The sequence below is a fragment of the Rhyacophila brunnea genome, unplaced genomic scaffold (assembly GCF_057557595.1).
Source record: "Rhyacophila brunnea isolate RB1 unplaced genomic scaffold, BYU_Rbru_1.0 scaffold_11, whole genome shotgun sequence".
Taxonomy (NCBI): Eukaryota; Metazoa; Arthropoda; class Insecta; order Trichoptera; family Rhyacophilidae; genus Rhyacophila; species Rhyacophila brunnea.
This window is the reverse complement of record NW_028232763.1, coordinates 18,863,899-18,891,676: the sequence shown is the minus strand read 5'-3', so window position 1 is coordinate 18,891,676 and position 27,778 is coordinate 18,863,899. Positions and strand designations below refer to the sequence as shown.

The 27,778-nt window shown below is 29.7% G+C and overlaps 1 protein-coding gene across 1 annotated transcript in view; it reads right to left on the bottom strand.

Annotated features, from left to right (window-relative positions):
- LOC147078446 (cell adhesion molecule 2-like) overlaps positions 1 to 26,502 on the bottom strand; it is an 81,705-nt gene extending 55,203 nt beyond the window's left edge. Inside the window, exon 1 of the mRNA XM_085957116.1 lies at positions 26,348 to 26,502. Coding sequence (XP_085813242.1) covers positions 26,348 to 26,426 — 79 coding nt within the window. The 5' untranslated portion in view covers positions 26,427 to 26,502. The remainder of the gene's footprint in view (positions 1 to 26,347) is intronic.
- Between the last annotated feature and the right edge of the window lie 1,276 nt (positions 26,503 to 27,778).

The following is a 27,778-nucleotide window of genomic DNA, read 5'->3' as shown; positions in this document are numbered from 1 at the left end:
GATTGATAAACATAATCCCGGGATTTCGGGATTGATTTTTTTATCAATTTTTATGGAAAATAAAATAAAAGCGAAAATATAACAGAAAAATACTTTTAATAAAAAATAACTACATTAGAAATAAACTGAGTTTGAATGAAGTTTGATTTATACCCATGTGTAGGTTGCCGATTCATTTTATTTTTTCACATAAATTATTAAAAATGAGAAAGATTGGAAAAAAAACAATACTTCGCACTTTTAACAAAGTGATCACCATGATATCATACGTTTTACGGCAGTTTCATATTTGGCTGACTAATTAGATTTATGAAGCGGAAAGGCCATAAGTACGCCATGATTATTTGCTTTACTATTTTAAATCTCGCTAATCCATTCATTATGTCTTTACTATCAGAAACAGCAATCTCATATTAAATTCACATTATTATTTATATTACAATATTATTTACTCCATTAAACTTGTGTATTTCCAAGATTGAACGTATACAGTATTAACAATAAATGTCTTAAATAGTATAAATTATACTAGATTTATTTTTGACCGATTTCATCAATGTTATTTGTAAATATAAAAATTTTATATTAACAATGGAAAAAAATGCCAATCCCGGGATTGTCAAATTGTAATCCCGAAATCCCGGGATCAGAATTTTGGCTCGGGATTGGATTCCCTAATCCAGAGTAATCACGATCCTAAGTCAAGAATATGGCGACGAGAAAATGTATATTCTGCCATGAATAAAATATGACTACGAATATAAAATTTTACTACAATGCATGAGTACATATTTGGAATAAAAACTAATCTATTGATTACATATTGACAAATAGAAATACAGTGCTATAAGCCAGCTAGAGATATGCATGGTTTCGTCCAAATATTGACGGGTTTGAATGCGTGTAACTTCGATTACATGTAAGTTGTACGTATGAAGTTCATCGTGGGACACTTATTCGTGCGCTGTAGTACGTGAAACATAAGTTCGTATAACATTTTATCAAATGACGAGTTCTTCGTTGAATATTTCACCGTGGAATACATTTGTACGTATCTTACAAAATGCGGCGATAGTTTGCAAATAGTATTGTTCCAATTAGATTAACCCTAACCTAACCTAACCTAGTAAAAACATCCCATAAAATTTGCCACATGTTATAGCGTACGTACAAATATACTCCACGGTGAAATGTTCAACGAAAAACTCATCATTTTTTGATTAAATGTTACACGAACTCATGTTTCACGTACTTCGGCGCACGAAGAAGTGTCCTGCGGTGAACTGTTTACGTATAAATTTTTCGGATTCGTGTAACATCACGTGGATAAGTAAACGACGCGTAACAATACGAAGATTATACTCAAAGTATGTTTGCCATGCTTCAAGATCCCCTTTTCTAGAATATTCATCGAATCAAGCCGTCAAAGTGGGCCATTGAGTAGGGTTTAAGCTTATAACGTTGCGGTTTCCAGGTTCAAATCCCAGATCTAATAATTCACATGTTGTTATTCTCAGTGTATGTTTGGAATCGGAGTATGGACCTTAGAGGTGTAACAAATGGTTAACATTCGTTTCTCGTAAAAATAAATATCTATTAATATTACCTAAAACTCTGTTATACATATAAAAAATGATAACTATATTTCAAACATACATTATTATAATGTACACATTACAGATACAAAAATATTGTTCAATATTTATATAATATATGGACAAGGGGTGTACATAACCAGGGTGGCTCACAGAAAACATTCGAGGAGGCCAACTTTAGTAAAATTGAAGAATAACAAGATAATACATAATATTTATAAAATTAATACTAACACTCTTGTCAATAACATTGATTTAAATAAAACGTACTGCATAGTAGAATCGTAATATTTTAATACATATTGATCAGAATCGGTTTATTCAGCATACAACGATATTTTAAAATAAGTAATATGTAATGTATAGTTTTTATTGTACGAAAAAACTGTTTTCAAACGAGTTTCATACAAAATATGCACCTATTTTAATAATACACACAAAATATACACACTCTTTCCGGGCTATCTTTTTTCTCAACATTGTAAATTTCTTTATATCAGGTAAGGGTTTGTTGAATTAAGCCACACACTTCCCATTTTTTTTTATTTTCCCAACCCATGTATTGTTTTTACGTCTGCGTGCATTGCAATGGTAAAAAAATTACGGCCCCATCGGTCGTATGTGCGAAATGTCGTAAGTTCAGGAGGTCGTAACTTAAGGAATACCTATAGTGCATTTTAACAAAATATTGACATCTAATATTTTTACGACGTACCTACTCATATTTCACATTGACAATATTTATTGACACGTACATAATATTATGTTTAATATAATTATATAATATATTATGTACCTAATAAATATTTAATAGTTTCATAGAAATTTGATGATTCACATTTGTTAATAAATTGACAATAAAAATATTGTTATTGGTACTGTTGAAAATAATATGATTATATTATTACTATATTTTTTTTTATATAATATCTAAGTGTTAATATTTATCCGTTCATAGCAGACGTGACGCGTGCATAACGAGAATATGCGTGAATATATCGACAAGTCAAATTTAATAACACTAATGTCCAGGATAGCAATAATAAGTTTTTGCGGCGCTTTTCAATCAGGTTTATTATTTTTTAAGTATTTAAAAGTTTAAAAGTAACTTCAACTACTCTGGCTGACTTAATGCTTAATGCACTCTTAACATAAAGTCATGTTAATTCAATTAAAGCATACTTGACTTCATGGTGACCTCAGTCTTGGGTTACTGCTTCTGAGACACATTTTCAGTCATACAAACATACTGGTGTTTCAAATCTAAACGTGGAATCCTGTGATACGCCTGATCAAAACCGTGTGTAGTTTAGTGGGGCCAATAACTTCAATGATAATGTATAACGTAAAACATAAAACATATTACATTTATATACTTATAGTATAGAATAATTAATTGGCTCCCCGTCAATACATTATTGTATACTATAATCAAAACTATTGAAAAAAACATGTTTCAAAATTAAAATGTTATATATTACATAATATGAGACGCATAATTACAAAAATCGATATGTTCACATACCGTCAAAATATAACAAATAACTTTCGTATTATATGTACAATTTCACACAATATGACAAAGGTCTATAATTTTTAAAACATCCCAAAATTGCATAATTTATTTTATAAACCTAAAGATTTTCAGAAATCGACTATTTAAACTGATAAATAAAACATTATGTTGGCACGTCCAATTTATTTTTCATTATTTTATTTGAAAAATAAGTTAATCAGCTGATAAAAATTTGCATATTGCTCAAGTTTTAAAATAAAATACGATAGAAAAGAGACTTCTAAGTTTAAAAACTAACGTAAAATCAAAGAGTTGCGTTGTAATTTCCCAATGATGTTTAATTGTGGAATTATTGGTTTTTATAGGTATTTGACAACATAATATATAATATCTAAGAAAAAAATCTACAGATATGCTAAATAATATTAAGATTAAGTATTGAGATTAAGTGTTCAGTGGTGAGAATTTCTGTTGTTAGTTCAAACTATTTCATTTTATTAAGTATGTAATTGTGTTTGATTTGTATAATATACCTTTATGAAGTACGTCATATACTATTTTAACAGATAAAAATAACAACAAGGAAAGTTTAATAATTAAGTGACGGATTACCGTTCTCCTTCATACAGCAAAAAGTCATGATCAACCATTTTAAATATTAGCCTTTAATTAATTGTCGACTACCGTGCCTAGTTTGGTAATCCATCGCACAAAAGGTTATGAATTTTATTCATAGAAATAAATCACGGTCATAGTATTCATAAAATACCCAACAAAAATATAATCGAAGTACCGAGGTTTGGTCGATCTCATGTGCGCCAGTGAAAATTAAGAAAGTAAATCGAATTCAAAGTTAATAATCCCATTATAAATTCTATATTTATAATGTTTTTTTTAATCAGTTACAAATTTTATATAAAATGCTATAATATTATATAAGGAGGAAAAGTCAGATAAAAAAATGAGATTTTATTACGTTGATATGAAAATAATAACCACAAATTTTACGCTGTCCATGGAATAAATAATCCAAGGTTAGGAATAAAATTCATTTAACTTTTCATAAAAATATCGACAATGTACATATTTAAATCATGATTTGTTATTATTTGTGACTCACTTATTCTGTTGTGTATATTAATAGACAACTTCTATGAAGAAAAAAATGAAAAAAAGTTAAGGAAGATCTTTTTCTAGTTATACGTAGATTTATTATATTCACTATGTGAAAGGTTATAATATATGGAGTGGTCTTGTCAGTGAATATACTGTTACATTATGATATATTATACCTAGTAGGTACTTTTCTGTGATTTTTTTTGTTCTTGTTCGATATAACTAATAAGATAATATGGGCCTCCACAGGATGGAGGTTTGTATTAACAGATTTTGTTTTACAAGAAATGGATGTCAGCTACTTGCTCAACCTATTATGTCCATACTCTGACTCAAACACAAATTGAACAATATGTGTATTTGTCAGACCCAGGATTCGAACCTAGGACCAACGACATTACAGGCCGACGCTTAAGCCGCTCGGCCATTGTGGGTTATACAGACTTTTATTGAACATATATTATTTTGAAAAAAACACTTTCTGATAGAGTATATAATAACCAATAGAAAAAATCTTTTTTGAAAAAAGTAAGTCACCCCGACGGGGAATCGAACCCTGTATCTCCCGAGTATACGCCTCATCCGTCGCATTACCATTATGCTACGGCGTGACATACTAATAGCGAACAAATTTTAACTATTGGTCAATTACTATACCTACCCATCAGCGTTCCTTCCAAATCAGCTACTTTGGCAATCGATTTTTGTTTCTTAAATCAAAGTAGGTATATTACTATTACTTTTGATTACTAACCGACGTCGTGGAATTTCTCCAATATTTTTTAGATGTAGCTACTTGCACTTGCTAATAATTTATAATTAACTATTTTATTATTTGACTTTTATTATTTGAAAAAGCACATTTATACGAGTATTATAGTTATAGACGATTGAGAAATTAATTTTAACTATGTGAAAGAGGCTCAAGATTACAAGATTACTAAAGCCTGAGGAAAGTTACATTTTGAATCAGATGCTTACTAATACGGTCAACGAGCAGATGATCTTTCATCTAGTAGAAAAAAATAAAAGTAGTTAAGCTGACCGCTGCTCGATCGCTTTCGTCTTGTCATTTGCATGCTAAAAGGCATGGATTTCAAACTGGCTCTGATTTGGTCAATCGTCGATCACGACCAAAACAATATAACGATTCACGTCTTCTACATCAAATTTAGATACTTGACATAGCCATATAAAATTATTCGTTCTTAATAATCTCTTTAGTTCCTTGAAGTGGTTAAGATATTAGATATATTATCAATATTGTTGACTAAGTAAATACTGGTTTGAAACAAATAGTATAATTATTATGTGACTTTAAAATGTATATCATATATTTAAAAATCTTTTTATGATTTAGGATGTCAGTCGGTTCTTTATACTTAGTAATTATTAATTGCGGGAAAAATTGGCTACCTCTAGCCCTGCCGCCGTCTTTTAAAGTCATGTTTCTTAACTTGTTAGCACGTTTCAACAATTATTTCAGTAAAGATGTCCCAAGTATTCTTCCTTAGCTGTTGAATAATTGACTACAGTGTGTTGACTTAGGTCTTGTTCTTTACGCAGCCTCATATAAAGCAATCTGAAACAGAGTTACATTATTTGTTCAGACAATTTTTCTCCCAAAACATACTACGCGCCGTATGATATGCTGTACTGACTTGTTATAACTATACGTTGATAAGAGTAGTTAGTTCTTCAGTTAACCGTTGGAGAAATGGCTAATCATTACGTGTCGGTAGTCCATCGACCGTAATAATATTTTCACTGAGACTTAAAAAAAACAGTGCACCGATAACACACACCACCGACCCAACAAAAAAATAAGTTGTGAAAGTAGTACAAGGAAATCGTTATTTAATTAGGTCAAATAGCGTACCAAATTACAAAATTGTTGAAGGAGGTCTAGATTGAATAAGTATGTAACAAAGTAGCTTTGCATTGAAAATTTTGTAGCTCTAAGATTTAAATATTATAATTGTCTCCTTAAACTAATTAAGGACCGTAATAATATTAAAACACCTTGTGATTATATTATGATATATGCGTAGGGTGTGAAAGAGTTTCTGATATGCAATATGTAGGAAAAAAGTTCCATAAGCTCGTGGAATGGTGGTGAAGTATCAAGTATTGGAGTTAAACTATTTTTTTATTGTTAAGTGATTCTTTTTAGGTATACTTGTGCAATTTCTAGTTTATTGTTCTATCAAATCACTTTCAATATTCAAAATAACAAATGCAAGCCTATGATAATTTTTAAAATGTCAATTACTGAGCTCCGTGTAGGAGTAATTAAATTACTCACAAAACAAGGAAAAAATGTAGAAACGATCGAAAATGAAATGAAATTAGTTTATTTCACTCTCTAATATGGTAAAACCACGAAGAAAGACTTACGTGGAAAACATTTTGATGATAATGAGTCCCTACAGGTAGCCGTAATCGAGCATTTTGAAGGCAAACCGGAAAATTATTTTTTATGAAGGTTTATAAAAATTGATCGATAGATCTTAAAGTGCACTCATGTCCAAAGAGATTATATTGAAAATAAAAATATATATTCTTTCCTTCCTGTCCCATTCCGCGAACTTATGGAACACCCCTTGTATAGGTTCCTCGGAGGAGTTTCAGTTATTATACAGCAGGCGAAGCTTATAGTTAAACGTTTAAAAAATTCATAATTAAGAATTAAAAGTGAAATAAATTAATAACATTTCACTATTTTAAACGGATCTAAAGTATAACATACTATTTTTGAAGTTATAGTTGTTTAGGCGCATTAGATCAGAGTGTATTTTTGGCGTGGGACGAAGTTGCGCGCGCAAATGTAACGCATTAATTTGGCATCGGACGGAAGTTTTGCCCGCCGATGCAACACAATTTATTCGCGGCGACGTTCGGGTGTTCTAAGTACTGGAGGTTTGTAATTTTCAGCTGTGATATTGAGGGCTGTTGCTTGGGCCGGTTGGTAAAGACTGAATGTTGCAACTTTTATTTATGAGTACAATTGTATATCAATTCATACCTATTTTTATATCATGACAGAAATCATAAGAGGTCAGGAACTGATGTTATAATGGGATCTATTATTATAACCTTACATAAACGTAAAGTGTTAGGCATAAAGCCCATTGACGCAGCGAGTGCGGCGCTCGCGCAAATTTTCTACAAGTGGCGCGTAAATCATCAAAAATACAACGTAATCAAATACGCCAGCGCCCACTGGACTTAACGATGCCTTGCGCGCCGCCTGCCGTATGAGTCACCGTTTTTCGCTTCTCGGCGATACGATTTAATGAAAATACAAAGAAGTCCATTCATTGAACACGGCTACCAAAATTACGCTGCTTGAGGCGTCGTCGTACGACGGGCGAAAAGCAATTATTTAATTACAGAGAAGTCATTGTTTAATTTTATTGCGTGTTCAGTTTATCGCTGGTTGAATAATGTCGTCGTAAATATTAATGAGAAGCCCCGAAATAATATAATATTTTTATTGCTTTGTTATGAGAGACGCTGTAAAAATAATTGTTTTGTGCTGCTTGGGCCGCTTATTACATAGGTGAAGGGTAATGCGCGGCGAGAGACGTGTGATTATGGTTATGAATAAACACTTAATACGCCGACTTCGCGCACTCGACGCGTTCTGTGGGCACCATCGCTTATGCCTCTAGAATTTTCTCATAGGTTACACTTTGATACTCGTATTATAGGTTAATTCGGCTGATCATAATTTATTGTAATTCATTAGAGTAGATGAAACGGAATCTAAATATTATTTTTAATTGATAATAAACAACATAACATTGATACTTGAACACATCTAGTATATTGGATACTAAATGTATTATTGAGGTAACGTGAAATTGGTTAGATGAGATAACATCTTCAGGAATATAGAATCTCGGATTGATTTTTTATTGCATTGATTTTCGTAAGCGCTTCATCACCACCACGAATCATCTTCAAACAAGATATCTTCCGGATAACCAAATACGCCTTGAGCAATCAACTTCTCTTAGAGGCAAGATCACCTGGGGGGGATTTGTATGGCGTAGCTCTTGCGTTAAGCGCAAAGTGATGTTGGAAAATTCGTATTTTCTGTCTTCAAACTAAACGCGCTGTCTAGAAGTCGCTCTCTGGCTGTGACTATCCAGGCATGTAAATTTATGTCAAGATATCGCTATCTTATCGATTACTGGAGCGTTTACGCTGTTTGCATTTTAAGTTATGGTCCGCTGATGTAACGATTTTATACATTGCCTCGAAACGAGCCGATAATTTAATGATACGGAATAACTTTGTACTAAAATATGTTTTGTAATATTAAATTAAAGACTTTAAATTATTCTTTCATTATAGAATTACGTGGTATTTGCTATTAATTCTAAATTTAAACTTATATATAACAATAGAGAAAAACGCTATTTGTCAAATTAAGAATGAAAAAGTGTAAGATTCATTCGCGTAGATTTGACTATCAGTTTATTATTACCTATAGAGATATAAATAGATAATGGTAGAAATATTATATAGTTATTTATTATAAATGCGTGAATGTAAGAAAGTATATGGGCACCTTGAACTTTTTATGCATGTAAAATATTTTAGTTATACAGTTATTTTAAACAGAAAACACTGTAACTTATATAAGACAATGAAGATTTATTTCAAATGAAATATATACATAATATTATAATCTTATATGCAATATAAAATAGAGAGAGATAGTTTTATGTAGACGAAGACTTCGTAATTTTTGGCTCGCAGAAATAAAATAGCATTATTTTAAACTATGTTAAAGATACCGGTAGAAGCTTGAAGCTCTCCATCGTCATTAAATTTAAACTGACTCTGGTAAAGTTATGTAAAGGAAGTTACATGGTAAACTGTGTTTGTATGGATGCCGTCCGAAGGCAGCCTTTAAAAATAACATGTTCAGGAAAACGTTGCTAAGGATCTAAAAAGATCTTAGTTTGTAAGAGGTTAAGCTTATAGTGATTAAATGAATGGGAAAGCCTTGCTCTAGAAGTCTGGACGGTATGAAAGAGATGCCCGATGAATTCAAGTGCTGTTCTTTTCTCTCGTCATGGTTTTTTCGTATTTTTGATTAAGGCTGGATATTGTAGATAATATGTTTTTCTGCCTAATTGTTTTTCTATAAATACCTAGTATTTGTATAGGTAAGACGTGATGTGATAGTTCACAAAATATAGGTACTACATATTTACAAAAGAATCAGCTTATACTCAGTAATTAATTCATGATAATTTAAAAAAAAATCTATCATTTGCACCATATAAAAAAAAATCAACTATTTTGATTACAAATTTAGTTGAATTAATATGGGTAACAATATTTAATGTTTGTATTTATATAATATTATCCATTATTGTTAAAATTTTAGAGAAATGAAATATTATATTATAACATGAGAAATATACAGCTAGTAGAATTTTAAAGTAACGAGATATAAATTTATTGGTACTTTAACTGCATGAGCTTTTGAAAGAAACGAGTTCTGTAAAATACCTTATTAATATACTATATATAATTAATATCAAGTTTTACATTTTATAAATCTAACCCATTAATAACGCTTGATACAGAAGTTAAATAGTTGGCGTGCTTTTACGAGGAAGGTAGAGTAGAGTTCCAATAATCAAGAAGTTGTTAAAGAGAATTACCATGCGATATAGTTAAAATTTGTTAAAATTGTTGAAAGTGAAATTCATCAAGCATCGATGGGTCGATACATATAGTCCGAGTGACACTAGTAGCAGGTAATAATGTGTGAAAGTTGTAAAATCCGTCTCCAGCAGCGGATAGCACCACACGATCCGACCTTTACGGAACCAGCACGCATCTTTATCGCTTACTAAATGTTTATAATATTAAAAAATGTACATACGAAAATAAAAATTAATATTAGAGATTAATTCCGTTTATTTTGCCGCCAAATACTGGTTCTAGCTTGCTTTCAGAGGGTGTCCAAAATGTATATAGATATCACAGTACATAATCTTCCTTAATATATTAACAGAATTTTAAATAACATCGCATCCACCTGGCACAACGTGAACGCTAATATATTAAAAGAAGGGTGCTGTATTTCCAGAAAGGGGCTAAAATTAAAGTGGCCTTAATAAATACATGTTCATAAAATCAATATTTAAGTCATTTGTTTCATATTTCTGTAATATCATTTAATTCTTGCTAACTTTTTAAACAAAATAATTTTACCTTCACTGACATAATGATGTATCACTTTTTATTCAATCAAAAGTTTGAAGCTCATTATTTTAGTTTCATGTTAATGTCTACTGGAAACTTGTTGGTTTGAGGTCACGGAATGTCGTGTCCCGACGGGAATTTTCCGGTCTGGATGCTCCATGCATTTAATGTTCTCACAAAATATGTATAATTGCACGTAGATTATCATTAATTATTGTGCCCTAGCATGTTTATACTCAAAATATATACACATAATAATATGTATATTAGATGCAAATTCCAGCATTGTATAACTTTTGTTTAACATAATGATGGACTAGTTAATAAAGCACGCATTTTGATATTTTTTCATTATTAATTTCAACGTTTGTATATGGCAGCAAGGAACTTTGGGCTAATAAGAGTGGAAAGAGCAAGAGGAGGCCTTCGGTTTATGACATTAGTAATGCCATTTGGAAGAACAATAATTGTGTTAAACGAAATCGCTTCGGATATTGATATATTCCACTTGCGTGGCGTTTTAAAGATCTAAAAAATAGGGTATAATACTCATTTGGTATACTTCCGTGTACTTTTTATGATGTTTCTGTTAAGTCATCTAATAACTATGTTATTGTATAAATATTATTAATGCTATGACATGTTTCTTTATTTCTTCCCCCCCTCCCATATGCTGTTGTGTGAATTTATAATTTGTTTATTTAATTATACGTAAAATATATATCAATTTGAATTTGAATTCATTCTACAGTAGTTTAGTACAACTAATTTCGGGATTCTAGTATTTTTAAAAGCGAGTCTTAAAATCTTTATTTATTGCGAGATCCCATGATCCTTTAACGGTGTATGGACTATTATGGATTATAAAACAGAGGCGAAAGTTTGGCGTAGTGGTGAAAAAAAATACTGAAGTGTAATTCGTAGGAGTATCTGTGGTAGCCGAAATATGTAAAAATGAAAATAGGTAACGTTTTGTATATTTACAATGTATGCCATAAATGTATTGGATGAGGTATATATCGTTTTGATAAATACTTAATGTATCGGTAAATTACAAACGCTTTTTTTGTTGTGTCTTTTTTGATACTTATATGTGTATACCTATATAATATATCGTCACTATTCTCGCAGAAGACACTATTTCGAAAAAATTACATATAGAGTTAGTTATACCAAAATGTTCCTTATTTCAAACTTTACCGTCTGGAAACCTTCTTAATAAATAAACAGTCTTTATTTTAAAGTCATCCTTTTTACGATTATTTAATAAACTCACATGATAGACCATTTCAAACATTTTAACAACTTCAATGTCAAATTACTCAAAACTAGTATTCTCCAGTTAGTGTGTTCTGCCAGAACAGAGACGATATACTCAGTTATATTTTTAGAATTCTATTTTATGAAAGACATTAACATTTTTAATGTTTTTTTTATTAATAAATACACTAATACCTGTATAGACTACATACATTTATTATTGCACTGATATATCTGTAATGCATAACCATATAAAGATATTTAAAAGAATAGGTACATAACGATGAATTTATTATTTTTCACATAAAAGTGAACTACGTGATACTCTATAATACTCTACCTCTACCTAGTTGGTAGAGTAACCATCTCGTGACTAGACAAAATTCATGTTGTTTGTTTCAATTGGTCGAAAAAATGACAAACGATTATTACTTTTAATTTTTTTAAATATATCTTCTGCTATGTCGGTGTACTTTAAAGTGAACTTACGTCAGTCGCACATTAAATTGTTTATTTATGAAAACATGAATGGACCCAAACATAGCAATTGTCTATTTCAAACTCAATATTTGATGTAAAAATCAGCTAACACTACTTGCGTTTATTTTATTGAACAAATCCAACAATATTACTTTGGAGTTGGCAGTATTGAATTCGGATGTTTAGATATTATTATTAGATAAGAATAGTTTGGATGATCGTAGATGAACCTTAGAAAATTGCGCTGGCTGGGTGAGAGTAAAGTTATGGAGTAAACCCAGGCTTAAGTTGACATGTAGCGCCATCGAAAGAAGAAGAACATGGATGTCAAAAAAGAGCTGAAAAGAAGAATATTATAGAATATTAGATTACATAAACAGCACATGAGGCGACTAATTCTAAAAAGCGATAAGTCCACATTTGGTCAAAATCGAGAAAAAATACGCACGTATTCTTTGTATAATTTTACACAATATGTTATTGATCTATAAATTCCAAAACGCGACAAAACCCTACGAAAAAAAATATTTTAAGTCTCTTACAAAAATTTTATTGTTAATTACAAAAAGCGCCAAGTCCGTGTTTCATATTATTTAAAGCATGGTAAAGCGTCTCCCATACTGTAGCATCCAGTAAACTCATGACAGTGCCACGGAAATATGTGGTTTATGCTTAATAAATTAAAAAATGAGATACAAGTAGCGCTACGTCTAATTTTATTTTTCCTATATTTATTACATTTAAGAGTTTATCGAAAAGTTTATGAAAAAATTGCCATTTGGTTCTAATTTTGACATAGAATACAACGGAAAAAATAATCTTACGTTAAAACAAATAATTGAAGCTTGAAACATAAAAACGTTGTTTCCCGCAAATATCGAATTGTGGACTTATCGCTTTTTGTAATTATACGCCTCATATTAGATTTTTTGAGCCAAAAAAGTTAGTAGGTAACCTTATTAAAATTTTATAAAACTTATTAGATAATATTTACTTAGTATTCGTGTTACAGCTGCGTATACAATATTTGTTTTTAATAAAAAGAAAACTTACATCTTCCAAATTACTTTTAGATAAAATATTGGCCTTAATAATAAGCCAATATAAAATATTGCCGAAAATAAATAAATGGTCGCTCATATAATTCACTATATTACAACGTACGAGTGTTTTTATATTTATCATCGTACTAAAATTTTATGGGCCATATTTTCAGAATTTCCTTCACTAATACCCGAGTTCAGACTAAAAATGATTTACTCCGCACCCAGTATTGAATTCGTATAACCCAAAGAGCATACCGTAAGATGAATGTCCATTACACGAGGTGATATAAAAATTGTGAGTATTTGGTACGTTAAAATGAGCGTAAAAAGATGATATAATGAAGAAGAATGATGAAACTCATTTCTCTTCGCAGAAGGCATTACATTCCAATACTTGGACTTCTTTTTTGCAGGCGGCTTTAACCCAGATAAATAGAGTAATTTTGGTGTCACTGTGTAATAAATAACACTAACATAATAATAATATATGAGATACTAGTACACGAGTAAGTATATAGATTGGCGCCCAAATAAAATAAATAATATCATTTTTTCTTATAGAAAATTCAGTGTAAGAAACATTTATAGTTTAATAAGTAATCAAAAATTATTTATTTTAAATATTTGAAAGGTGAATTAAAATTTTCGTTCCAGATGAAACACATGCATTTTGATGGAGTGAGATGCAAAAGTCCCAAAATATATTTTAACACCCGGCAGAAGTAAGGAATCGATTCGGACTCTGGGCGTTTATTTATTTTTAGTAAAACAGCTGATCAAAAGGAAACCTTTCAAAAATCTCCATAGTAGGAGTGTCTAATATTGGGAAAAGGAAATTGAACTGAAGAATTGTTTTTTTTTTGGACTTGAGACCTAATAAAAAACAATTTTGATTTCTGGTAGACAAAATTAAAAAATCTCGAATTGTATCAATTTACATACTTATAAAATAATTAGCATACATTAAATATCACCCAGCAAAGTCAAAAGGTTTGACACCTATAAAGGAAAAATTATTTGTTTCAAACTAAAAAAGGAATTTAAAAAATCCTCGGCACCAATTATTACAATTGTTTTTTGGTACCTAAGCATAAAGAGGTTTGCCATCCCTATAATTAAAGAAACGTAGAATACTAAATATAACAATGTTCCATTTTCAGATATGCATATTGATACAAACAAGGTGTAAATGCAAATATAATCACATTTAAGTATAAACTAAGTACCTACCTAATACCATAAAAATCATATAATATACCACTCGACGAGTATTGGCTATAAGGGCAGTTTACTTCACATTTTTTAAATTCTAGTTAGGATTCTTAATACTTAATACAATCAGTTACAAAACCGGAAACATCAATTGAGATGCTGATTCATAACTTTGCACTCCGGCTCTAGGATTAAAGTGATGTAATATATTCTAAAAATATTTTTTTACAATATATATATTTTTTTATTACTACATTTATTAATACAGTCAAGTGAATATTATTTGATCTAATTTTAAGCGAGGTAATTAGGCAAAGAGGCGAATCAGTGTAGTAAAAAGTGCAAAAAAAGTGGAAAGCTATAAAACGTATACTAATTATCTGATATTTATTTTACATTTGACCAATGGCAGAATATGGTATTTATGCTTATATAATATATATTGTGGATTATATGACTTTATTTTTATTTAACCTATCAATTAAAATTAAAAATTAAAAATAGAATTAATAACTTTTAAAAACGTCAGAAATACACATATAAGAAGAATTCAGTTGGCAAGAGGTCACCCCTGGATAGAAAATTCTTATATTTAAATTCCACCATTTTTGTATAACAAATCAATATGTCTGTTAAAGCGGATAATAATATGTTCTATTTTTAATGACAGTCAGTTTTGTAAATATCTAAAAATATTTTTTACTGAATTGACTTAATTGACTTTGCAATTAGTACAGTCATTATTTATATTTTGTGACAATGGTTTCCTCCCAAAATATGTACTTAGTTGATACATAAAATACATATTTATTTATATATTACACAAATAATACTGAATTGATATATAATTACAAAATAACCACCCTGTGATAAGTACTAGACTTCTGATAACGATAACAATTTGTAATAAAGGAGAGCTTTATAAATAAATGTAATCGGGATGTTGACAGTTAAATTATGGCGTTGATAAGTTTTAATGGGGGCTGTTTCTACTGGTATATGTTAAAAGCAGAAAGAATAACAGATAAATTTAATTATCGTTTTTCGATTCGAATGACGTATGCGTGTTTATTTTTATAAATGTTAAAAGCAAAATGTGAAATAATTGGTTATTTTATAACACTAACGAATAGTCCCATACATACAATGATAGATAGGTACCTACAAACGTTTTATCGTAAACACAATGTGTTATTAAGTCTATATGGATTATATATTGTATATAATATTTATTATTGTATGAAGTTAAAAATAAAAGAGAAATTGGCAAAAAACAAGTAAATTATAAATTTCTTTCTTAACCGAAGTATATTGACGGTTTAATGTAAACAAAAATGTAATTATCATTTTGTGAAAATACATCTACAGAGGATTCTACAGAGTGAATGTTAGGTTGTGATCACATTGAATTTGTTATGTTCATTACATGATAAATCAATTTTAATTTTAACAGACTTTTTCGGAGGAATGATTGTTAACCATTTGCTCAATCCAATGTGCTAAAATAAATGTACATAGAAAATACACGATACATACTTTATTTTCCATGCACCGGTATTAAACCTGCAACCTACGGGTTTATAGGTAACCGCTCGACAATCTCGGTTTTTTTAACCATTTAACTACCTAGATTATATGGGCCTCCATAGGGTGGAGGTTTTTTTTTTCTTTCGAGAAATGGATATTAGCCACATGATCAATTAGGTCAATATTAGGTCTATACTCTGGGTACAGACATACATTAAAAAACAACATGTGATTTTTTTCGAGATTCGAACTTAGGATATGCGACGATTTAAGCTTTATGCATAACTGCTCGGCCATCTTGGATGCTCAATTCGAATTATTAAATAAAAAAAAGTTGATTAAAATTAATGGCTCTTAACCAATTAAAATTTTTATTTTATTTAGTTCCTTCAATTCAATAAAATATTAAGTTTATTGAGTTTTTTAGAAATAGAACTTCGTGTCATTAGATTGGATCAAATACTAATTTAAAAAAACCAAATGTTTGATAAACGTAGGGTTAAAGACCATGACGCAGAGCTTCAGATAGACTATTTTTGTTTATGCATTATTAAATGATGATGAAAATGTTGCTTATTTCATATAATATGTAAATAAAAACGAGGTAATGCATGTAACTGAATGCGGCAAATACAATTTCGTCGAAAAAATAACTGCATTTCATTTTTCCATAACCGGAATGGTTTTCCGGGCGTAAAATGAAATTAACTCACGCATTGCTTGCCGTGTCAAACTGTGGTTAAAATAAACACCCCAGCAGCTTTTAAACGTGGAGTTTGAATATTCACGCGGCGAGTTGCATCATTCATAATAAATGCGACAATTTCACACACTTTTAACATAGTCCTAATTTGTTTTAAACAGGAAATAATATTGACCAAATTGTTTTGAAATTCGACCGCAATATATTCTATAGCGCTGCGTAGAAATACGCGTCGGTGTTTTTATATGAAAATATAAATAACTACGTTACGATGACGTGACTAAAAGAAAAAGGATACTTGATGACATTTAATATAAATATAATTGTTGAATATGTTCAATTCTATCCAGTGAAAATTTAGCTACATTTTTAATATGGTTTGTTGACAATGTATATCTCTAAAGCATTGATAGAATGAACGAATTGATTGATGCACTATATTTTAAAAATATTTAAAAACGTTACTTTTTCTAAATATATAGATATTGAATTTTTTTAGTGAGTGAATTAGGTAACTGAAATAAAAAGGGGTGAATTTAATATAATTATATACTTATTATATAATATTTTAACACTATAACAAATCTAGAAGTCCAATGACAGTAGTCTAGTTTAATAGTAGTGTATTTAGTAATAAAAGTGAATTTGATGAAGTAGTTTTGAGGAAATAACATAAATATATTGTGTTTTTGAATAAAAACATTAAAAATGGTTTATTAACACAAAAATTCTTGAAAACTTCATCGATCAGAATCATGGACAAGGGCCATGAGCTCTCTGTTTGGTCATGGTATATCATTTATTATACCTATGTACAATGTAATACATGATGTTGCCTAAACTCTAAAGTTTAGAGTTTCTCAACCTTTTTACACCTGCGGATCACTGAACATAGGAGAAACGTTTTTACTCACTAACTTAAATAAAAATGTATTATTTATATAGAACATTCCGAATTTTCTAGGGTTTTTTGGGCGGATAAAAAGATATGAAATGAAAAAGATATTTGTGAAATTTTCAAATTCAAAATAAAAAAAAAGTAAAAAATAAATTTATTTATTTCTTTAAAATTTATGATATAAAACAATAAAAAGATATTAAACCGACACATCAAACAAATTATACAAAAAAATATTATATAAAAATTCTGGAATTTTAAGAAATGGTTTAAAAAAATTAATGCGAAATCTATTGCTGCTTCGCTGTTATAATATTTGATATATGTGGCTTCAGCATTGTATCATTCAAGCATTGCATTTACATCTGACATGCCCGAAAAAGTCTTCTCACATGAATATGTAGTCAAAATGTAGACAATAATTTAAGATTATCTTTCTCTCGTGTATTAAGTATTATTAATCCATAGATTCCCATATAAATTCAGTGGTATGATACGCCTATATTGCAAAACAATAAGTGCTAGTAAAACGTCTAATCATGGTTGATTTTGTCACGTAAAACCATTGACTGCTGACTAGATAATTACTTTTTAATTACAACATTTAAATAGCATGATAATAATATCGATTGGACACCTGATCGTTTCGCGCTAGGTGCGTCTTTAGTGTCCAATGACTTTCTATTTTAAGAACAAAAACACATTGCCCAAACACTTTCAGGTGCACGGGTTTTGAAGATTTTACTGAAATAATTAGCATAGGCATTTGAACGCCAAAAATTTGCGGATCACCAAATAATTAACACTAGTCCAAACTAGACGAGCCATATATGGATGATCAATTATTGACAAAGTGGCTCACATTTGGTCAACTACAATGAAAACGGAGTGCGGGAAAACCACGTCTTTGAAATCTTTTGATGGCATACAGAAAGGCTTGCGAGCACTGGTATTTATCAACTGAAGTTGGACAACAGATGACCTATGGAAAGAGTCTGCTTAAGGAGATCAAGGTTCTCCCCGGGCTTTTATAAACTTTATACTATAATAGGTGAAACTGTCAAAATCTGTTGTGTTGGGTAGTTAATGAAGTTTCGCTATGAATACTAAATTCTAGCGCCGTAACAATTTTGTAGCATTTATTCATACAAATAAAAAAAATATTATCTGAAGTCACCCTAGTTAAAACTTAAAGCAGAATAGGATTTTTGAAATATTCATGACATCAAAAGTTTTCCAAATATATTACGTAGGTTAAACAACGTTGTTTTACGTGACCTAGTGTAGCTTTTATTGTTTATTATTATGTGTTTATAAGCCTTGTTTTGATTATTTGTACCGTAGGTAGTAATAAAAAAAACTCATTTTTTTAATCACTTTCCATTTTTCTGCTTTATTTGTAAAATTTTCAATTTTAAAAATAACAATATTAATTATACATCGGTTAGAATTTTGTTTACGCTGGAAAATTTGAGCATAGGAAAATTGGTTGCAAATTAAAAACCATTATTTCAACGTTTGCAAAAACAAATATTCATAACGGTGAAGCTTGACTCCCCCTAACCAAATAAGGGTTAAGTAAATACAGCTAATAAACGATATTATCAAGGGCAACAATGGAGATAAAGAAATGTTGTATTATATTTTATACCTAACGCTGTATTTATTTGTTTTAGCGAAGAATTAAACAAACATCATTTGTAGTTCAAACGGGGAACCCATACTAAGGTAGGAAGCACAAAGGATCCACAATGTAAACGTAATATCGTGAATAGCTCATTATTTATTAGAGGAAAATTTTGCGGGGCTTTTTACTCCCACAGAGGATAAGTGAATCAAGACTCTTGCTGCGAGTGAAATTATGAAGTTATTAATGACTGAGCTTCATCCTTTTGGAGCATTTTCAGCCAAAACCTTCGAGGTATTCTCTTTATGTGTAATTATTTAGGTCGGTTATTTCGAGTAAGAAAAGCATCGTGCAAGAAATGTGAATGAAAGATACTTATATAATATTTATCAATGGCGTTATTTTTTTTAACCGTTTCAGAATTGATTTTATTTAAAAAGTCTCTAACAATAATATATATCAAAGTAATTTATAAAAGGTTTAGGATGTTTGTAACAATATTAAATACTGACGTCAATCAATGAAGAATTGCAGTTAAATCCAATATATATAAGTAGAGTTACATACATATTCTTGTTCGAAGAGCTTCGTGACTCTATTTATTAAATGTCTGAGCTATATTTCTCCGGTGCAGTGACCATTGTATTAACTATTATTGAAGTAATAAAAGAAATATTGTTTTGAAAGTATTACTCACCGAGTAGCAAAAGTAATAAAAGTGATTACTGTTAAGATCTAATATAGATAGTGCACTCTAAACTTTTTCAGTCATACGTATTTGTTTTCATTGAACTAAGACTACAATTTACAGATAGTGTTGGTTAGTTTTTAGAAATCAATGGAATGCCTGCCTTACCAAACCATTATAGTTTTGGTATGCTATGGGCGATCTGACAAAAATAATGCACACTTTTTCAGTAGTAGTTATTTATTTTCGTTGAATTAAGAATACATAATATTACAGATGGTAGTGGTTAATTTTAAGCCAAACCCTAATAAATAAATAATGTTCTTCTATCAATAAAATATCCAAAATTATGTATTGACATAATTTTAGATATTTTATAGATAGACGAATGTGTTTTGACTATTATCTATTACATATGGCTTGGTTTATGCAGGCTTTATTTGAATTTTTAAACTAATCGGCACTAACTGCAAATCATAGTCTTAGTTCCATGACAACAAATACTTAATAATGTTGACTGACAAAGTTTAGTGTGCACTGTTTATGTGCACATTTTATGTGTATATTTATTTCAATAGGAACGTATATTTTAATCCAAGACTACTTATTATATTAAAAATTGAGACAAATTCATCAAAAAGCAAGTTTACACATTATCACCATGCCGCGAAACTTTATGACATCAGAATGCGGAATCAAAAACTGTCATATTATATTTTAAGTAAGTTAAATTAGATGATGTTTGCGCCATTATCGATTATTGTTTTATTTTTAATTTATTCAATCAATATGAGCAATTACAACAATAACCAATATTTATGTGTATGATGATGGTACGGTGTTTCAATTTTACATGTGTGAAATTTGGATTTTAGACTTTTTTGTCAGAATAAATCATTGTTATTTTCGTTATTATAATGCTAATTTCAACAAAAAAAAATATTTCCATTATAATAATCGACCCACTTTCATATTATTATAAATGTATATTTTCACGAAATATATTTTTAAGGCCTGTAATGCACGATGTATGAAACGACTGGTTTTTTAAAAATTAAAATAAAATTTGGAATGTTTTCTTTTAAATTATTTTAACCATTGTTAAAATACCTATTGTAACGAAAAAAATATGTATTATAACTTAAAACAAAAAATCATGCATTCAAGGGCTAAATACAGCAACGAATTTATTTTGCTCGGTAACAAATAATGTTGTTTTTATCTCACCAAAGTATTTTTTTAAATAATCATTCACTTAGTTTCTTGTACAAGGTAGTTGAGAAAGTTAATTACATTGAGTCATATTCGCATTGATGGTGATATTGAAAACTTTTCTCGATATCAGTTTTAAGGTGACGTGTGCAGTAAACTATATTCCTGCTTTTATGTCTTTATGGCCAGCATTAAATATTTTGTGTAGTGCTCTTGTGTTGTTTTGTTGTTTAGTATTTCGTGATTATGTTGTCTACACTTTCGGTTCCGAGAGTCCGTCGCTATTTTTTTAGTATTGGGCAGTCGTTAATAGATGTGTAGTCAAAGTATTGAAATTACACTTGAATGCATCACGCAGAAAAACTAGTACCTAACATAAAGTTATCATAAGTTTAGTTCAAGAGTTTGGAATATGATGAAAAATATGGAAAGAATGCTGGTCTAATTTTACCGAAGCATGCTACATGGTACCCAGCTATAATAATGAATTTGGAGTCTACACATCATACAGTTTCAGCAATTTGCACATTTGTGCCCCGTATATGGTTATGCTACTTATATATAGCGAACAATTAAAACTGACATTCGGGAGGCTATAAGGCAAACAAAAATCTAAACGGTCTCACACATGATAGAAGGATAGTATCGAGTTATATTTAAAGATTTAGAGTTGTCAAATTGGAAGGAAGTAGCTTTAGATGGAGGCTAAAAACCAATTGGGTTGTAGCACCAGAAGAAGAGAAGGACATCTGCATATTGTTCTCGTCGAGTGTGGGATCTAAAACAAATATAATATTATAATATACGCATCAAACAGTATGTTTAATGCATGTAATGTTTGTGTTTCTCCTTTTGAGTATATTTTATTATTTAAACAAGGTGCGAGAGCGAAAAATATTTTACGAAAAGTAAAAAAGATGAAAGGAAAATAATAATTCCCCTCACATTATATTTATTGTAAGGAGGAACGAATCCGGATTGCCTGCATTTTTTTTCGCGGGATTTATATTTTTCCACTATATTACACGGTTGATGATTACGTAATGTGCCTAACGATGCGCCCCCTTGCGATGTTTTTGTGCGTAGAAAACATTTCCACGTTTTCCTGCCATCAAGTGGGAAAAACCGCAACGTTTTGTCGGATGGCATTGTGCGCGAATTACTGCTCTATAATAATACATGGCTTAAATTGAAACATCATTTATTTTGTAAAGCTATCTCATAAAATTAGATTCTTCTTCTTTCGACCATGTCCTATCCTAATAGGCCTCCACAGAGTAGATGTTTGTATTGACAAATTTTATTTTTTACGAGAAATGGATGTCAGCCACTTGCTCAACCTATTAGGTCCATACCCTGACACCCACAAATTGAAAAACAATATGTGTACTTGCCAGACCCAGGATTCGAACCTGGGACCCACGGCGTTATACTCCAACGCTTAAGCCGCGCGGCCACCGTGGACATAACTATGTTATATTCCCCCGACCATGTCCGATCCTATTAGGATCATATGGGCCTCCACAGAGTAGAGGTTTGTATTAACAGATTTTGTTTTTTACGAGAAATGAATGTCAGCCACTTACTCAACCTATTAGGTCTGTACCCTGACTCACACACAAATTGAAAAACAATATGTGTACTTGTCAGACCCAGAATTCGAACCTGGGACTCACGGCGTGATAATTCAACGCTTAAGCCACGCAGCCAGTGTTATATTACTATTTTATTTTTCAAAGAGTGAATTCACAAGATTTGAGAATGTAACATTGTTTATTGAATCTATTAAATAATGTAATTTTTTTTTAATTTGTTAAAAGCATCAAATTATTATACTGCTAGTTAATTTCATTTGTAATTAGGTAGGGTGAACGCGGCTCAATTTCCAAAGCGTATTGACGCAAATCTAGTGGATCACTTCAAGTCCCATCGGGCATCGTATTTTTTCTAGTGGGTGTTTTTAAATGATGTATATTCACGTGTGTGATATAATGTCATGGGTCCTGGGTTTGAATCCCGAGTTTGGAAATTGTTTTTGATATATATATATAGCAAGTGGCGAATACCCTTTTCTCGTAAAAACAGAACCTGATAATACAATATTCACTCTACGGAGGTCCATATTATGATCCTCTTAGGATCCCACACGGTGTAGTAAGTAATGTTCAATATAGTATTTAATTATAATTACTATAAAAAAATATTACTGATAAACGTATAGTAGGTTTGGTGAACCTTTTTGCGTACGCGTGCCAAAATTTTCCAAATAATATTTTTCTAATAATAATTAATCATATTAACTATCTGACGTGCCAAGCAGTTTTGCAAGCCGATAATTTTTAAGAATTCTATTAAAATAGCTTTAAAATTACAATTGAGTTCTTGATATTCTGTCTTTCATCGTATTTATAGCCAAAGGCATATATTTTTTTTTTCGAATATTTTGTTTCTTGTCTTCAAAATTCTCAGAGATCGTGGAAGCATTTAAATCACTCTTCTTTCATAATTATTATACCCTCCATTATTGAACGGTTTTCCATTTTCAGAGATTATGTTTGAGACTGCCGATAATTAATTTCATAAAGTTTGTTGATTGAATATTTTTATTTTTATTGCCCGATCCTGAGGACCGACCCATGCAGTTGTATATTTACATTAAACATAACGATTATTCTTGAAAAGGATTTGCTTGCTATTTTTTATGCAATGCGATTTGTCATTAATTATGAATAAATTTTGATGTTTCCGTTTGCGCATCGATTGATAAACATTATATGAAAAACCGAAGAAAATACGCATGGCTATGTCGTCATTATTTTTTAATATTAGTACTCATATATTTATTTGTAAAACGTTTTTTATAAAAAAACATTCGCTTGCCATGCAAAATCATCTCGCGTGCTACTAGTGGCACGCGTGCTGTAAGTTTTCTACCCCTGACCTATTGTATAAATATTAGTTTACAGTTCATTTATAAAACGTACTTCATTCATATTAATTTGTAAAACATGTGCTCACTTACACTTGGAAAAATTGGAGAATAACTCTTCAAAAAATAATAAGCTTTGTTATTGTTTTTGAAAGAAAAAACCTCCCTTGTATCTATGAATTAATCACGGACCACAACGATACTAGAAGTAGATACAATATAAAGCTATAGTGTGTACTTACATCAATTAAAGCGTGGTTTAATCAATTATTATTGGGAGCCTGTGATCGATAAACTAAGTATTAATGAGTAATTGACAAAACGACGGACGAAAGGACGAAAATAAAAAGTTGGATGAAAGATCACCGGCGGGATACTATGACTGGTGAATACCTGGAAAGTTGAATTGGAACGCATCCACTTTCAACAGCGACAAGCGAAGAGGGTTATTGGAGGAAGCCAGAATGATGACGATATTTTGTCGCAATCTGAATGATGATTTTATACACATGATATAAATTGTTTAGAAAAAAATTGTATCTTCATTTCTCTAAAGAAAACATCTACGTAATCAGTAAAAAGTATTTGTGAAAGTATGTAGAAAAATAACTACTTATAAAATTAGTATAACTTCATTACAAGTTTTTATTGAGAAGAATAATGTAAAATTTTCTTTGTTGTTACATAACCATTATATAAAAAAAATCACACCAACCACGATTAACATATTAATATAAAATATAAAACTTAGAATGAAAAAAATCTGTATGTATTCGAAGCAAACTTATGTTTTCCACATAAAAAGAAAAATATTTCATATTCTAGCAAATATATGTACATGTTGCATAATGTTTTAAGAGAAAACGCAGCCTTAACTTTTTTTTGTACATTTATGATAGTGAACTACTTATATATTAGTTAAACTATTCGTTACACTATGTGCCTACGTACAGAAAAAGTTGTTACTTGTAAAAACTCTGACTTTGAAGTGAAAGTTAGTGGAATATCATGAATAAAATAAATAGTTCTTACGACATTGTACACGTAAAAAAAGTGTCTAGAGTAGACATGGGTAGCGTATATTGTATAAAGAAGACTTTATCTATTAATTTTATCATAGAGAAAGCGATGAAACTATTAAGATAGCCTGCTTCGCTATAGCGATTTTAGTTTATACATTTAGAAAAATATATATATATTATGTATATTGTTTTATTTTCATTATTTATTTTGAATGTGGTAATAATTTGTGGTTTTTGTAAAGTTTAATTGAATTTTAATAATAGAAATTCATGAAATATTATATAAATTGTACTAATAAAATATTAAAAGTAAAGTTACTTTGAATCAAATTGAATTATAAACTTTGCTTTTGTGTTTTCGTGTCATGGTATTCATCATATGTTAAAAATAAAGTGCAACCTATTTTTTTGTAGTAACTGCGTAATTTTAAATAAATACTATTTTATGCAAATAAAATATTTTTTTATACGTTAATTAACACACAAAGTAATAATATTGTATAAGAGTCACACATTTAATAAATCGTTGAATGAAACGTTCAAAAAATATCTGATAAACAATTTCAACAAACCAGTACATTGAAGATTGAAAAATAAATTAAGTATACTATACTGAACTTACCAACATATTATGTATAATAAAAGGTAAATATTTGTCATTATTTAAAAAAAAATGTATAAAATGCGAGTTTATATTTTCAGGGAAGATATAATTTTACTGTGGAAAAAATACAATTAAGTATTGGTTCTAATTATTTGAATATTTACTTAGCAATATATTTTTTTGATAATTGAAAACATATTGTAATATTAAATTACATGAATTTTAAGATACTGATGATCTGCGATATGCTCCACATACAGATGTACAGAATTTAATTTTAATGATAAATAAAGCTCGATATTAATGACAATATAAGGTTTCTATTATTCGATGTCTTTTTATTATTATGTGTAATATTTTAGTATGTACTCTTATGGTGATTAGAATTATGTTAGAATAATGTTTATAATATTATAAAATAAAAACATCATATTTTATATATGATAAATTATAGAGACTGCTTATATCTAGAATTCTTAATTTTATGGAAATACATATTTACATAAAAATATGGTTACATATATGTTTAATATTATTGTTTATTAAAATAAACACATTTTTTAGAAATTGTTCATTTGTGTTTGGATAATTTAATTGTATAGTTTTTTTGTATAATTACATAAAGAAAACACTATCAATAATATGAAACAAATTATATAAGATGATAAAAATACATACCATTCAGTGATATAATTACAACAGCCAAAAAGCTTTGAGTTCTTTTGACTGTATCGAAGTATCCCTTGAGAGACGTCATATTAGTTACCACTTTTTATGACTTATTATATTTTAATATAGTAATAACTAATGTTATTTTTACACTTTAAAAATGTCAGACTCAGTTACTGTCTCAGTTTTACGTATTATTTATTAATTGAATAAAGGTTGTTATATTATTAAAAGTTACATATTATTATAAATAAATTTGTAATTTAAATACTGTTTCACTTAAAATATATCTGTCAAATTTAATAAGATAAAGAGTAATACATATGTTTAATTATACGTTAATGAAAATATTATGATAAGAAACTTATCATTTATTTTTTTAAAGTCACATATCACTTTTTTCACATCAGTCACGTTGCGTTTAAAAACATTTTTTTAAAATTTGGAATGTTTATTTTGGAATGAGAAAATATTGTTTTAAAAAATCACAGAAAAAATTGCGATTTAAATAAATGTTCATAGTATTCAATCATAATTCATCTTATATTTCCAGCTGCCGTGCGGAATTGTAAAACATTGAGGGAAAGCGTCGTCACGACGTCCATAGCGGGCGTCCTGTACGCGCGCCGGGAGACTGACTAGTGGGCAGGTTGGCCGTCGTGCAGCGCCGCGGCGGCTGCGGCGCGAAACTGCTTTCGGCACATTTCAGCAATACACACGTAACTGGTCGGGCGTGGTTCCCGCGTTTTTGTATCGGGCAATCGCACTAAAACCTCTTGATATCTTAATCAGGGTCGAGTGGTAAAAAGCTGATTGGAGTTTTGATCGGAAATAATAAACATTTTAAATCTATCATTCGAAATTTGAAAACGAATTGTTAAAATTAATAAGAATTATATCCACATTCACGGTGTTCAATAAAATAATGCAAATTTAATTTACTAAATACTCTTATTGGTAGAATAAATGCAATAGTCATTACTTAATTATTACTTTTCAGCATTCAAATTACAAATCACATCTTCATAGTATCACGGAATTCGCAAATTGTTACCTCAAAAATGCAGTTTAATATAAATATTAATGTTTTAATAAAATAATTTTATAAATTTAAGAAATAGTAATCAATATTTAGGAGTGTAAAATTTTATATTGGACATACTATGTAGTTTGGCACTACCTAAAATTCACATTGCAAAAACAGTAGTGAGCTTTACCGATTAAGATATCGATATAATTACTAATCATTCATTCAATTTATAAATATTGGTGACCATCTTTTGTAATTTTAAACAAGGTATTAACAAAATTTATTCTTACATGCCGTGGGAATATCTCCAAGTTTTAATTGTAGTTAGGGAAACGGAAACCTCATTTTTATTTTGAATCTGGAATTCTTTTAAATCGTCGGAAATCCGGAGGCCATTAGAAAACTATATA